Below are 13,056 nucleotides of genomic sequence, written 5' to 3'. Positions count from 1 at the left end.
ACCAAGATCAGGGCCACATTGTGCTAGGCCCTGTACATGTTACATGATCCTTGCTTTGAGAAGTTTACTATCCATTTTAAGACAAAACACAGCGAGTGTGACCACTAATACAAGGGATTGAGAGACAGGGAGGATGCAAGTAATAGAAATAACATCGTAAGATTTTCAGTAAGGCTTTATGGTTAGTTATCAAATAAAATTTCCAGGCTAGTTTCTGTGTAATTCCATTATCCTAATACTGTACCTAAGGCCTCTTTCTTAATCTGTGCATCATTTCTTTCCATTTTTGTAGCAGTATATGATTTATGTGCAGTTGGCTTCTCACTGCCCTCTGCCAATCTATATGAGATAATTCCTACTCCAACTGGAGAGGTGTTGCAAGTCAAGATCACAGGTAAAGTGGAGTCCCTTTGCACTTGCATCTGTGCAGCTGACAACACTTGTTTAATTGCATCAAAAATTTTCTGTCAATACCTCCTAATTCCCACATTTTCACCTTTTTATAACAATTCCGTCAGCAATTTTAACAGGGTAGACAATCATAAAATGAATTTTCCGCAGTAATTAGCTGGCACCGGGAAAATTCATTAGTATTATTACACTATTACATATCTATTCCAATTGAGACTGGGGCCCTATTGTGTTAGGTGCTGTACAAACATACAGTGAGAGGCAGCTCTGTGTCAGTTGTCACCGATGACGTCACACTCTTTTATACAGTCCTTCAGTATGTTCCATCTACTACACCAATGGTGGAATTTCTTAAACATGCTGCTTAGCTTTGACTAGACAATCTTGAAATCAGCTAATGGAAACAAAAGCCAGCTCTTCACTGATTTTGAAGGCTAGCTATTTTGGTGTTTCTGGTGATTTGTGTGTAATGTCCTTTCTCTAAAAAACAGTCCCTCAAGGTGCCCATATATTCTATCTAGACTGCTTGAGAACAGCAATATTTTTGCATTGTGTCCAGTACTTTCAAAATGATTCACTATATTCAGAGATTTTGGCCAAGACAACTTTCCCCTGTAAACCACACTTAGCAACGTGCTGCACAGTTTAGTGCTAAATAATTCTGCAAGTAAATTGAAATCTCATCTGTTCTAACATGCTCATGGAAGCCAACCTTTTTGACTTGCTATAAAATACCTGGGTCAAAACATGTCTTTTTACAGTCTTGGGAATGATATCTTTCAGTTAAGACTTTTTTTGGATTAATAAAAATCTCTTCACATTTAAATAAGAACATTCAAATTAGTTTCATCTGGGTTTTTTTCTGGTGCCTCAAGATATTTAGCAGAGCAAACATCTTGGATCCAACAATTGTAATACTGCTCCTTTTCCTGCTTTCCAATATCCCATTTGTAGGTTTGTCCAGGCACTCCATGTATATGCTAAAATTCTCTATAGCTTCTTCGAGGCGTAATCCGATTTTATTTCTGAAACAGTCCATTAATTGCCTTAGTTTCTTTTGTTCAGAGACTTCCATGCATCCGATGAAGTGAGCTGTAGCTCATGAAAGCTTATGCTCAAATAAATTGGTTAGTCTCTAAGGTGCCACAAGTACTCCTTTTCTTTTTGCGAATACAGACTAACACGGCTGCTATTCTGAAACTTTTGTATTCTGAAATTCTATTCTATTCTGTCCTCCTCACTAAATTGTTGGGTTGGAGTAATACATATAGACTCTAATACAGTGTTTATTAAGAATATGTGATCCAAATATGTAAGTACAGATGGAGCAGGCATTGTTATGGTTTATTCTAGAATGCTACCCACAAAACTCCCCACTAGGCGATATGTTAACACAGACAACCAACTAAAACAAAACATGGAAGCATTGTACTGTCAGATCAAATTCTTAGTGGCTGCTCATTGATCTTGCAAAGAGGTCATTGATACCTAGCAATTTCTGAGTGGATCAGTCCTGCCGTGGGTGTCACATACATCACACTGGACTCTCTAGATAGATCATGTGTTAGGCAGGGTGCCTAGCCTAAATGTCTCTGCGAGCAGCATATTAACGCCTAGGCCAACAACGCCTAGGCCTAGGGTGGCAAATTTATAATAGCAGTCAGATGCTGCTTCCTCTGCCCCAACTCCAGCCATTCCCTGCCCCCTCCCTGCCCTATTGGTCCCCTTCCCCAAATCCCCGCCCCAGCCCCGCCTCCTCTCCTGAGCGTGCCACATTCCCCCCTCTTTTCCTTTCCTTCGCCAAGCTGTTTCAAGCACTGGCAAGGAGCGGGGTGCGCTCAGGGGAGGAAGTGAGCTGGGGTGGGGGGGCCGGGAGCTGCTGGGGGGAGGGGGCGGCAATTATTTCAGGGCCTAGGGGTGGCAAAATCATTAATCTGCCACTGGTCTCTGCTATCTAGGGAGACACTAATGGCAGAGATCTGGACCTTAAAGAAAGCAAATTCACTACTGGCAGGGATGAGTCTGGATATTCAGCTTTCAAAAGCTTATGCCCAAATAAATTTGTCATCTCTAAGGTGCCAGAAGTACTCATTCTTTTTCCTGATACAAACTAACACGGCTACCACTCTGAAACCTGTCAGCTTTCTAAAGCAGTCATTGTTGCTAGTTCTAAGAAACACACCTCATTTTAGATCCTGAGCCAAAGATCATTCCCATCAAGGGGAGCCTTTACACTGACATCAACAGCTTTGGATCAAGGCTGTAGAACTGTCATGTTGCAGTGGGGGCATTGTGATTCTTTTATAAAGTCTTCATGGTGGGTAGCAGGGACGGGGAGAATACCTTTGGCAGAAAAGCCGATCGGAAAATCTTAACAAATTTGAAATTCTACAAAAAAAATCTTGGCAAATTTTGTTGTGGAATTCCTCCCCTTCCCCATTTTTTTTCAACCAGGTCTATTTGTTGTCATCATCTCCACCCCCCATCTTTCCCCAGTCCCTCTATTTCTTCATACTGTACAGATGACCAAAAGTGGAGCAAGGTTAAAACATGCAGGTCCAAAAGAGAAAATGGGTGGGGGAGATGGACTGTTATCACCCATAAAGATGTCAGGGAGGGTCCTTAAAAATCTGTGGAGTTGGTTGGGACAAAACTATATTGCATCGAGAATTGGTTGACATTTTTGGCATTTGTCTGAAAACAGAAACTGTCATAAAATATTTTACGATATTGTTGAAATGCTCCATTTTTCACCAAAAAACCCTGGACCTTTTTTTCTAATATTTCCTCTTCCCCTTCCCTTGCGCCCCCCCGTCTTTTCCTCCCCCCCCCCCCGAAAAAAAATCTGTATAGTAAAAAGTTGCTGAACTGGTGCCTGGTATTTTTTGTTTCGTAAAAACTGGGGTGGAGGGCTGGTAAGCAAGCATTTGTTGATAATCATTTCAATAACTTTTTTGATGTTTTTGATAGACATTTTGAACTTTTTTAAAAAATCAAAATAAACAAAAAAGGCTCCATTTTAAACACTTTGAAGTGAAAACAAATTCAATTTTTCTTGTAAAATTACTTTTGGATTTTTCAGCCAGTTCTAATAGAATCCCAGTGGATACCAAGGTCTTTCTCAGCTGAACTCTGAAGATTGTATTGTATTGTAGGGCATATATCACTGCCCATGGTAAGGTCACTTGAGACCATTAATTATTAATTTAAAATAAATAGCTACAATTTAGTTTTCGGTTGAATAGAACATAGTGGATTTGTTGCACCTCTGATTTGTATTGACTTGTATGTTAATACAGTATGGAATCATGATAATTATTTTACATTTTTACCAGGATGTTTCAAACTTTATTGTAATTTAACTATATATACCTCTTAATTTAGTCTCCTCTCATACACCTATAAGTGAGAAATGCCCTTTGAGAAGGGGACAGAAAGGCACTCAGTTTATGTTTCTGTGTTTCACAAAACCAGTTTTTGGTTATATGGAGCCCACCACATTTAAATGTGTGAATCCTTTTCAGCCCCACACAGATCTTGACGCCAATATTCTGCTGCACCTACATGCATAGAACTCCCATTGATATTAGCAGAAATAACATGGGAAATAGGGTGTTCTGGAAAAACAGACATATATGGAACTTATGAGCACTTAGGCCACAATTCAGGTAAGCCTTAAGTGCATGCTTAAGTCCATCCCTGTTCTTCTAAATTGAAGCTACAGAGAATACAGAATAGCCAAGTCAAGATCCACTATGTGGAGTGGAATGGAGAATGTTGCATGTCATGTAATTCTGACAGGGAAACTGGGCTAATTTTGCAAAGCAGCCTGTGAGGTATTCTTGCTGCACTTGTTTCTCATTATGTTTCTATGCCTAATTGATCAAAATGTACCTTCTTTTTGTTAGGTGAGCACATCTTTCAGGGAAAGAATAGAACTCACCAACCTGATGAATCCTCCTCACACCTGGGCAATAAATATGTATGTTTACTCTTTCATTCTGTTTTCTGTAACTTTCATTAATATGTGTTATCATTAGCATGGTTCAGTTAAGCTAAAACAAAAAGCAAAGAACTGTAAGCAGAAAAAACTAATGACTTCTGTCAGTAAGAACCTTAAGGCCATTTTGCTTAAACTTTCATGAACTAGAATCACAAATTAGCTGGGGTTTTTTCCCGTGTTGCAAAAGCAATATTAGAATTTTGCTCCACTGCTCTGGCCTGATATTTTGCCACTCGTACTCAAAAAGTTAAGATTTCTATATGGGCTACAGCTGATACCATGTGGTAATATTCTACTAAAATAAGAGTCAATCCTGCACTGTGCTGACATTATTCTAAGAGGTGCTATTTTCTCAATACCTATTGAAGTCAATGAAAATGGAGGTACCCTGCACCTTGCAGGATGGGGCCTAATGTGTGCATTTCCTTGCTTTGACTGTTGACTCTTATCTCCTATTGGATGGAGCTTTATATTTTTGTATGTGAGCCCGAACTTAACATATGTTTATCCTCTAAGTCCAGTGCCTGAAGTCAAGTGCCTAAATAAAAGCAGCCAGATCCACAGGGGTGCTAAGCCCTCAACCCCATTGGCTTCACAGGAAGTTGTGTGCACTTCAGACCTCTGCATATTAGGCCATTTTTATTTAGGTGCTTCAATGTGGATTAAGGTTTTTAATTTCAGTCACCCTAAATTTGAAAATATTGTCCCACGTTTTTGAATATAGAAAGACGGGGGTCTCTAGAGAATCCATCCAGGTCAAAACTTGAAACCCATCAAGGTCTCTGTGTTGTTCTTCAAATGCAAAGTCTTTTCAGGCAGTCATGTCTTTTAATCTTTTCCCCCTATGGCTGAACCCTTGCCCCTCTTTTCACAGTAACCACTTGTCATAGCTTTTATTATTATTTTATTATATTATTTTATTTTATTTACTTTTTATTAAGGCAAAGTTATAACAAAATGTTAACATACTACACCATACATTATTTGTTACTCATGATCCGATTAATATTCAAAGAACCTTGCTAAAGATTCTGACTGGCTGGCTGGCTAAGGAGATCTCCTACTCTGGGTACCCTACAAAGGGTACCCAAATTTCTAAAAACCTTTCCTCTTTTTGGCATTTCTCTTGTGTATAAACTTGGTGTGAAAGCCTTTCCATGACAAGGACAGTCCATATTTTACTATTCCAAAATTACATAGGATGAGGAGTCACCTTTTACCACTAACAAAAGTTTAGCTGCTTACAAGAAAAAAGAAATGTATTTGCCATGCTGTTTAAAATACAGATCCTTTACTAGAGCACTAAGTCAGCAGACAGTGCATCTCTTAATAATTTCCTCCCCAAACTCTCCAGTTCCTGGACACGGCCACCAGATGTGCAAGTATGTTCCTCTTTCACCACAACCATGCCAACAGAGCATCTCTCTATTAGCAAAAATATAATGGAGTTAAATGCCATCTATATAGTAATTTATAAAAATTTTCTTTATGAGCTATACAAATTGGAGCCATATAACTCCTTTCCTACATGGACACCCAGTCATCCAGATCAGTTTCTTTGTCCAAATTCCTCTCCCATCTTTTCATCTGGGTTGTTTTCTTATCAATATTTTTTCCAGTCAAAATTGTATACATCTTAGAAATTAAATCTTTTATTTATTTAATTTATTTTATTTGCTACTGGGCCAACTTTTCAAATGTGGTTCAAGGTCTAGATAGAGCTGCCTTGTGTCCAGTTTTCACAATAAAACATCTGAGTTGTAAATATTGAAAATATGGGATCTTCATATTGGTATGATTTCAAATCAGGCCCCAGGAACAGTTGTGAGAATTGAGTAATCTCAGTTTATATCCACACTGAATAGTCACTTTACTTCCTAGGGATAAATAGCTGATTATTAATGAAAGTAGATAAAGGAGAGGGCCTAAGCAATAGGAATTTATTAAATTCCTCCAGAGCTGCTAAGGATGTCTGGTTGAATGGGTGATTTTTTTTAATTAATTTTTGGTGACCTACATTTCTTTTTAACCCAACATTGACTAGGAATACCTATATTTGGGCTTCTGTTTTGTTTGAGTTTTACCCAATGTTTAGATGGTCTATTGTTAACTTGATTCACATCTTTTAATTGTGATGCATAATAATAATAAACCAAATTAGGGAAAGTGAGGTCATCCCATATTGTAGGCCTTAGAAGCTTAGAACTTACCTTTGTTTTTTTAGGTTTCCATACAAATTTTAATAGCACATTGAGCCATTCTAGACAGCATGACAATGACCATGAGAGATCACCTCAGGGTAGACTGTCAAAAACAGGGCAGATACCCCAACCTGGTAGTGTGCTCTACAATTGTTTCTCCACAGTATTTATTTTTTAAAATATTTAAGATTCCTTTACTCATTTAAATTTATATAGCTGATAACAATTTACGTTGATCCTTTTGGGAATATTAATTTCCTAAAAGTTCAGATTTATCACGGTTTATTTTGAAACCTGATAGCTCTCCAAATTCCAAAGTCAATTGTTCTGTAATTTCTATCTAAGCTTCTGGATCCTGCAAATATAACAAGATGTCATCAGAATAACAAACCTATTTTGTGTTCTAATCCAAGAAGGCGTTTTGATGCTCTTTATCAAGGGGCTGTTTCTAAACATTTATTGCAAATGGCTCCACTGCCAAAGCAAACAACATGGGAGATAACTGGCAACCCTGTTTCGTACTTCTAGACAAATTAAAAGGAAGGGATTGATGGCCATTAACCAAAGCAGATGTGCGAGGATGAGTATATAGGGGCAATATGCCCCTATAAAACTGATTTCCAAAATGAAACTTTACCAAAATCTGTCTGAGGTACTCCCACTCCAGCCAGTCAAAGGCTTTCTCAGTGTCCAAAAAAGCAGTGCATGGGAAGAACTGCTCAAATGCACATTATAGATCAAATTCTGAGTTTTTCTGCTATTATCAGACAGATGCCTGTCAACAAAAAAACAACATTGATCAGGGTGCATATATTTGTACAATATAATACCCCATTTGTTTGCTAGAACCTTGGCATAAATTTTAGCATCCACTTTAATTAAAGAAATAGGTCTGTATGATGTGAACTTGGTAAGGTCTTTTCCTTCTTTGGGAATGACCACAATATTTGCCTCTTTTTCAGTGAATCTGGAATGTCATTCCCCTGCAATATTATTAAACTATTAAACAGATCAGTTAAAATCAGGGCCAACAATTGCATTAGAACTCTAAAATACTCCCCAGAAAACCCATTGGGACCTGCAGCTTTATTGGATTTTAAATTCTTAATTACAACTTCAACTTCCTCTGCAGCAATTTGCCTATCAAGAGCTGCCCCATCATCCTCTGAGAGCTGAGGGATTTTCATACTTCTCAAATATCTACTTATAAGTTCAGGATTTGGATGTTCCAAGTATGGAAAAGGTTAGCAAACATTTCTGAGATTTGTTTGACGTCAGTTACTTTATTTCTAATCAGAGGATGATGATTTATTCTGTTTCTTTGTTAAATTTCTGGCTAAAGCCCAATCAGCTTTATTGCCCTTTTCAAAATATTTTTGTTTAATATATGTGTTTCCTCAGCTTTTCATCTTTGTAACAGATTAATCTTCCCTCTTACTCATTTATTTTCTTATACACTCTTTTTTAGATCCTGTAGAGTTATGTTTACTTTCCAAAACAGAAAGTTCTTTAACCAATCTCTCTTCTTCAAGAGCTCTCATCTTTTTGAGGTATTCTGCTATATTTGTAAGTATTCCTCTCATTACTGCCTTTCCAGCATCTCAAAAACACTTATTGATCCTTTCCTTATAATTTTTTTCTATATATTGCTGAAAATTTTAAGGGGGTCATACAACAGAGTTCTATTGTATTGTCAGGCCCTTTGTTTTTCCACAGAGTCCCAATCTTTTAAATTAATATATGCAGGGGGCATGATCAGACCGAGTTATAATTTCTGGATTAGGATTTTTTAGCAAATTAGCCAAGTCCTAGAACATTTAAATCATATAAATCCTAGAATCTATGAGTAGTAGACATCCAGTTTCTTTTCCCACCAGACATACACCTAGGTCCTCATTTTCTCAATGATGCAACAAATTTACACTTGCTGCTCCCACATGCTGTCTGTATACATTTCATTGATCTAAAGTGGGATTAAGTACTTTGTTAAAATCCCCCTAGAATAATATCCCCTTCCCTAAACCTTCTGAAATCCCTAAAAAAAGGATCATAAAAAGAAGCTTGTCCTTGATTGGGAGTTTATTTTTTAAGGAGTGGAGCCCTTAATTTAAATTATATCTGCTCTCTATGTCTATTATAATTTCATTTTTTTTAAATATCCTTAGCAAACTTGGAACTCTTCCCTCATCTCCTTTATTCATCTTTCTGATTTCTAAACAGTGGGTCCTTCAAGTCAGCCTCAGTGATTGGGACTTCTCCACCCACATCCATAGTTTGTTTACTGGACAGGGAGTTACTCTCTTTTGAGGCCGTGTCTTTGTTTTAGGGCAGACAGATCTTTTGTACTGGAGAATTTCTTTCCTTTCAAGACACCTAGATGATCTTATCTTAAATCCTTGTTTGTGGCACTTCTCCCAAGATGGCTGCTGCCACACTTTCCCTTTGTTTGTCTGACCTTCCCCAAAGGGCCACTGCCACATTTCCTCCCCCCAGCCACAAGTGTACAATTTTAATTAACTGTTTGGTTGTTGGTTTTTAATATCACTTTATACTTCTCTGCAAAATGCAGACTGGTCTTTTGAAGTGGGAAGGGGAAGAATAGGGCCTGAGTACGCACAGCTATTTGCCTGGACTTGTGGGCTGTAAGCATTAGACATTTGAGGGGGGAGGGAATAGCAAAGATGTGCAACAAAAAGCTGCTGGTTGTTTGGGGGGGGGGGAACACAAGAGGTTGGGGAGCGGTTCAGTAAATATGTCCTGCCATTTAAGACTCTGCTACCTTAACTAGAAGTCATAATAGCTTCCACTGGAAGCAGTAATGAGCAGCAGTTCTGTATCACTGAAAAGAAAACTGGTTGCTGTGAATGAATGAAGCTGCTAAATTAAAAGTAATATTAATATTTTCAGAGGCATTTAAGAGGCTTTTGTAGTGTACAGAGCTCTTGACCACTATTACCACACAAAGTTACAGTTTCTTTCTATACATCCTGTATAAAATGCAAATGTATTTTATATTCATACTGTGCTTTTCACCACACAGAGCTTTATATAGCAACACCATAATCCTGGCGAGCAGATCCACATGAGTGATTTACTGGTTCTCCAAATAGGTGCAGAGGTCTAACTGCATGGGTCTGATTGCAGGAATAGGACTCAAACAATCAACAGCACTGAAACGCAGCCATTCTGGGGGTCAGGCCAGCAGCCAATCAATGAGCAGCACACTGCACAATATTAAGATAGATGGGAATTAGCAGTATAGGCACAGAGAGCGAAACTCAAATAAAATTTAAAAATATACTTCCCAAATGGGCAATTTTCAATTCTGGGGAATATAGGATGCCTAGACTACCAAATAATACGTACCAAAGCAAATGCACCAAAGCCTGCATAAAGATATGGATAGCAAGCAGACAGAATCAGACAAAACGAACCTTTAACTAGAATTAGAAAGACTATGTACATTTAGATAAAAAGTGTTCAGATCAAAATGTATAAAACTTTTTCTTACATAAGAAGTGGTTTCTATCTCTAGTAGATAAAAATAAAGCATTTAAATTACAGTACCTACTGTGAAGAATATATTAATGAAGCACCATTTCTGGGGAAGAACCCATGGTCCTGCAAAGTCTCAACTCCTTTTGAAGCCAATGGGAGTTGATGCTCAGCACATCACAGGATAAGGCCCAGAGTGAGTATGGGTAAGAAACAACAAATGAGAAATGTACAGAAGGCTCTATCCTGCTTGCACTGAAGGAAGTGGCAAAACTCCCATTGGCTTCCATGAGTGCAGCAGGAGCAGCTCCTAAACAATGCACTCAATGTTTTTACTGGTCATTTTGAGAGAAAAAAAAAATCTCATTGTACAAATGGCCAAACTTGCCCCTGTCCTTCATTCTAAGGCCTTTTGGAGAATAACAGTAAATTCATAGGGTCAGTCTTTGTATGGGCATAGTGGGACATTTGGTCACTGTGCTCTTATAGGCTGGAGCTCTGCTTGGTGCTCCATTAGACTTCACCAGTGTGCCCCTGATGTAGGCAAGTGATTTAAAGGAGCAAGTTTTCTTTCATGAATTTGCACATTCTTTGCACCAGAAAGATTTGGTGAGAAATTACTGCTCAATTGAAATAAATTAATATTTTATAAATTGAGGCATGTCCTTGTTCTCAGGTGAGGCCTTTGATCAAATATTGTTCTGGGAGAACAAATATTGTGAATTCCTACAAATATAAGCAATTGAGAATAAACATTCCATCTACGATTCCAAGAGTTTTCTTTTGATTTTGACACCATAATAAGAACCTTGCTTGTATGCCAATCATTGATACTGACTAATCTGAATCGGGATGATAATCTTGAGATTATTATTGTCATTTCAGATGTGAAGCAGCCTCTTTTACCACGTTATAAAGGAACTGCCCTCTGACTTTGCAGTTCCACGGCAGACATGTGCATCAGCTGCAGCTTCCTACAGAGAGGGAGGACACTTGTGTTAATTGTTCTATGATTAGCTCTTGATTTCCATACTCTAAATGCCTCGTGTTTTCTGCTGGAAAGACTCTTGTGTTTTCTTGATGGCTACATAACTGATGTACTGTACATATTTATTATTTCTACATATATCAAAGCAGAGAAACTTTCAGGAATGATAAAAGTATTGTAAAAATCTGGTGGTGTGTCACTAATAATGATGTCTTTCTTGTACATAGAAATGTTTTCTTCCCGTACAGGAAGGAATATGTTAATATATTTTCTTGTACGCTCAATAAATAGTCTTCTTAAATCATATGTAGTAGATTGCAAACTTGGGGCCTGATCTTTCAAACATTAGTATGCAAAATTATCATTACCACATGTACGTCCATTGACTTCTTTTGGGCCTACTCATAGTAGTAAGCACTTCACCTGGTAGTAAATGTTTGCAGGATGAGGCACTTAGAGATAATATCAAAGTGGTTTTGTTTTTGTTTTTGTTTTTTTCCATGAAGGGGGCAATTTTACCAATTACATCTTACATTAGAGTTTTTTTTGAAACACTGCACATGGTCCTTACAATGCAAACTAATTACAAACAAATATTATAGTTTATTTTTGACTGTTCCTTGGGTAGTCACTTTCTTATATCTGCTGTAAAAATATTTCCCTGCTATAATCTGCATAATACAGTGAGGAATCAAAAGGCATTTACAATACTACAGGCTGCATTTGTCAAAGGAATAACAACAGTGATAGGCCTTGTTTCTCAAATTTTGAGTATTGCATGGAATTCCTATTCATTATTTATCAGCTCTGGAAATTTAATGATTCCTTCTAATGATAATTGCAGAATATCTCAATTTATAGAGCACTTACGTAAATATCTAAATAGTGCTGCTACCTCCATGTGTTCTGCTTTTCTAGATATATAAACCTTTGGAAATATAATAATTTGATCAGTCTCAATCTGTTGATTCGTTTCATTTATTTGCTGAAATATGAAAATGAGACACAGCAGTCTCATCAGTGGTCTAAACACAGGATTGAGAGCCAAGAATTCTTATTCTAGTTCTTTTCGCTATGCGTTCGGGCAAGTCACTTAGCTCCTCTTTCTAGTTTTGCCCCTCTGCAAAGTGGCAACAATAACAACTACCTACCAGTCTCACTGGGCTGTTGTGCAGATTAATTAGTTAATGTTTGTACAGTACTTTGAAGATGAAAAGTGCTCTTCCAGTGGTAGGCATGATCAGCTGTGTTGTTTTCTCTTTGATGGATCTGACCCTGTAGCTAAGAGACTCAAAGGAAAACTTTTCTATTAAGCACTGTGAAAGCTGGGCACGAAATCCACGAACCAGTGTACTACAGACTGCAGCTGAACTTTTATACTTAGATAAAGCATTCTTTGTGCTGGATCACCTGAGTGACTTGGGAGAGTTTGGTTGAGCAAAAGCATCATGATGGCTGTACTTGCAAAAGGTGAGGCTATCTAAAACATGCAACTTAACAGTTCATATAAAATATTATACCCAGTTCACCATCCTGACTGCTGAGGATTCCCAGTAGAAAGAAGAATCTGTGCCTGAGTTTTCATGTAAATGTAAAATAGGTGTTTCATCGAACATTCTTTATAGGGCAGTTTGAAAGAGCTGAGAAATGTGAGTGTGGAAGATAAATATCAGTGATTATGCAAGATTGGTGCAGAAACTGTCATGAAGTGTCCAGATAATGTTAATCTTATAATAAAACTTTATGTGTATTAAGAGCCTCTCTTCTCTCTCTCTCTCTCTGCAAATACACAATATATAATCCACACCAAATAAAAATACTGGACCTGATATTGTGTTCCTGTTGCACACTGTGTGAGGCAGGCCTCAGGACCAAATGTTACCCTGTTTCTGCAGTGAGGCATTGTTGGCATTGTGGCTCCAAGGGACACCAGCGAGTTTTAGGCCTTGCAGCAAAGC

The 13,056-nt window shown here is 37.9% G+C and overlaps 1 protein-coding gene across 8 annotated transcripts in view; it reads left to right on the top strand.

The window, feature by feature from the left end:
* The window catches only part of EMCN (endomucin), an 83,260-nt gene extending 70,406 nt beyond the window's left edge, over positions 1-12,854 (top strand). For 3 of the 8 annotated variants that reach the window (XM_043513329.1, XM_043513330.1, XM_043513327.1), the window contains 4 exons: positions 4,320-4,393; positions 7,748-7,858; positions 8,084-8,165; positions 10,996-12,854. In XM_043513329.1, the coding sequence (XP_043369264.1) occupies positions 4,320-4,393; positions 7,748-7,825 (152 nt within the window). In that variant the 3' untranslated portion in view covers positions 7,826-7,858; positions 8,084-8,165; positions 10,996-12,854. Of the gene's footprint in view, positions 1-4,319; positions 4,394-7,747; positions 7,859-8,083; positions 8,182-10,995 lie in introns of all 8 variants that reach the window. The other 5 variants (XM_038401070.2, XM_043513333.1, XM_043513328.1 and 2 more) reach the window with 4 other exon arrangements.
* Positions 12,855-13,056: the final 202 nt, after the last annotated feature.

The sequence above is a fragment of the Dermochelys coriacea genome, chromosome 4, assembly GCF_009764565.3.
Source record: "Dermochelys coriacea isolate rDerCor1 chromosome 4, rDerCor1.pri.v4, whole genome shotgun sequence".
NCBI classification, from domain to species: Eukaryota; Metazoa; Chordata; order Testudines; family Dermochelyidae; genus Dermochelys; species Dermochelys coriacea.
This window is presented reverse-complemented; position numbering and strand designations above follow the sequence as displayed.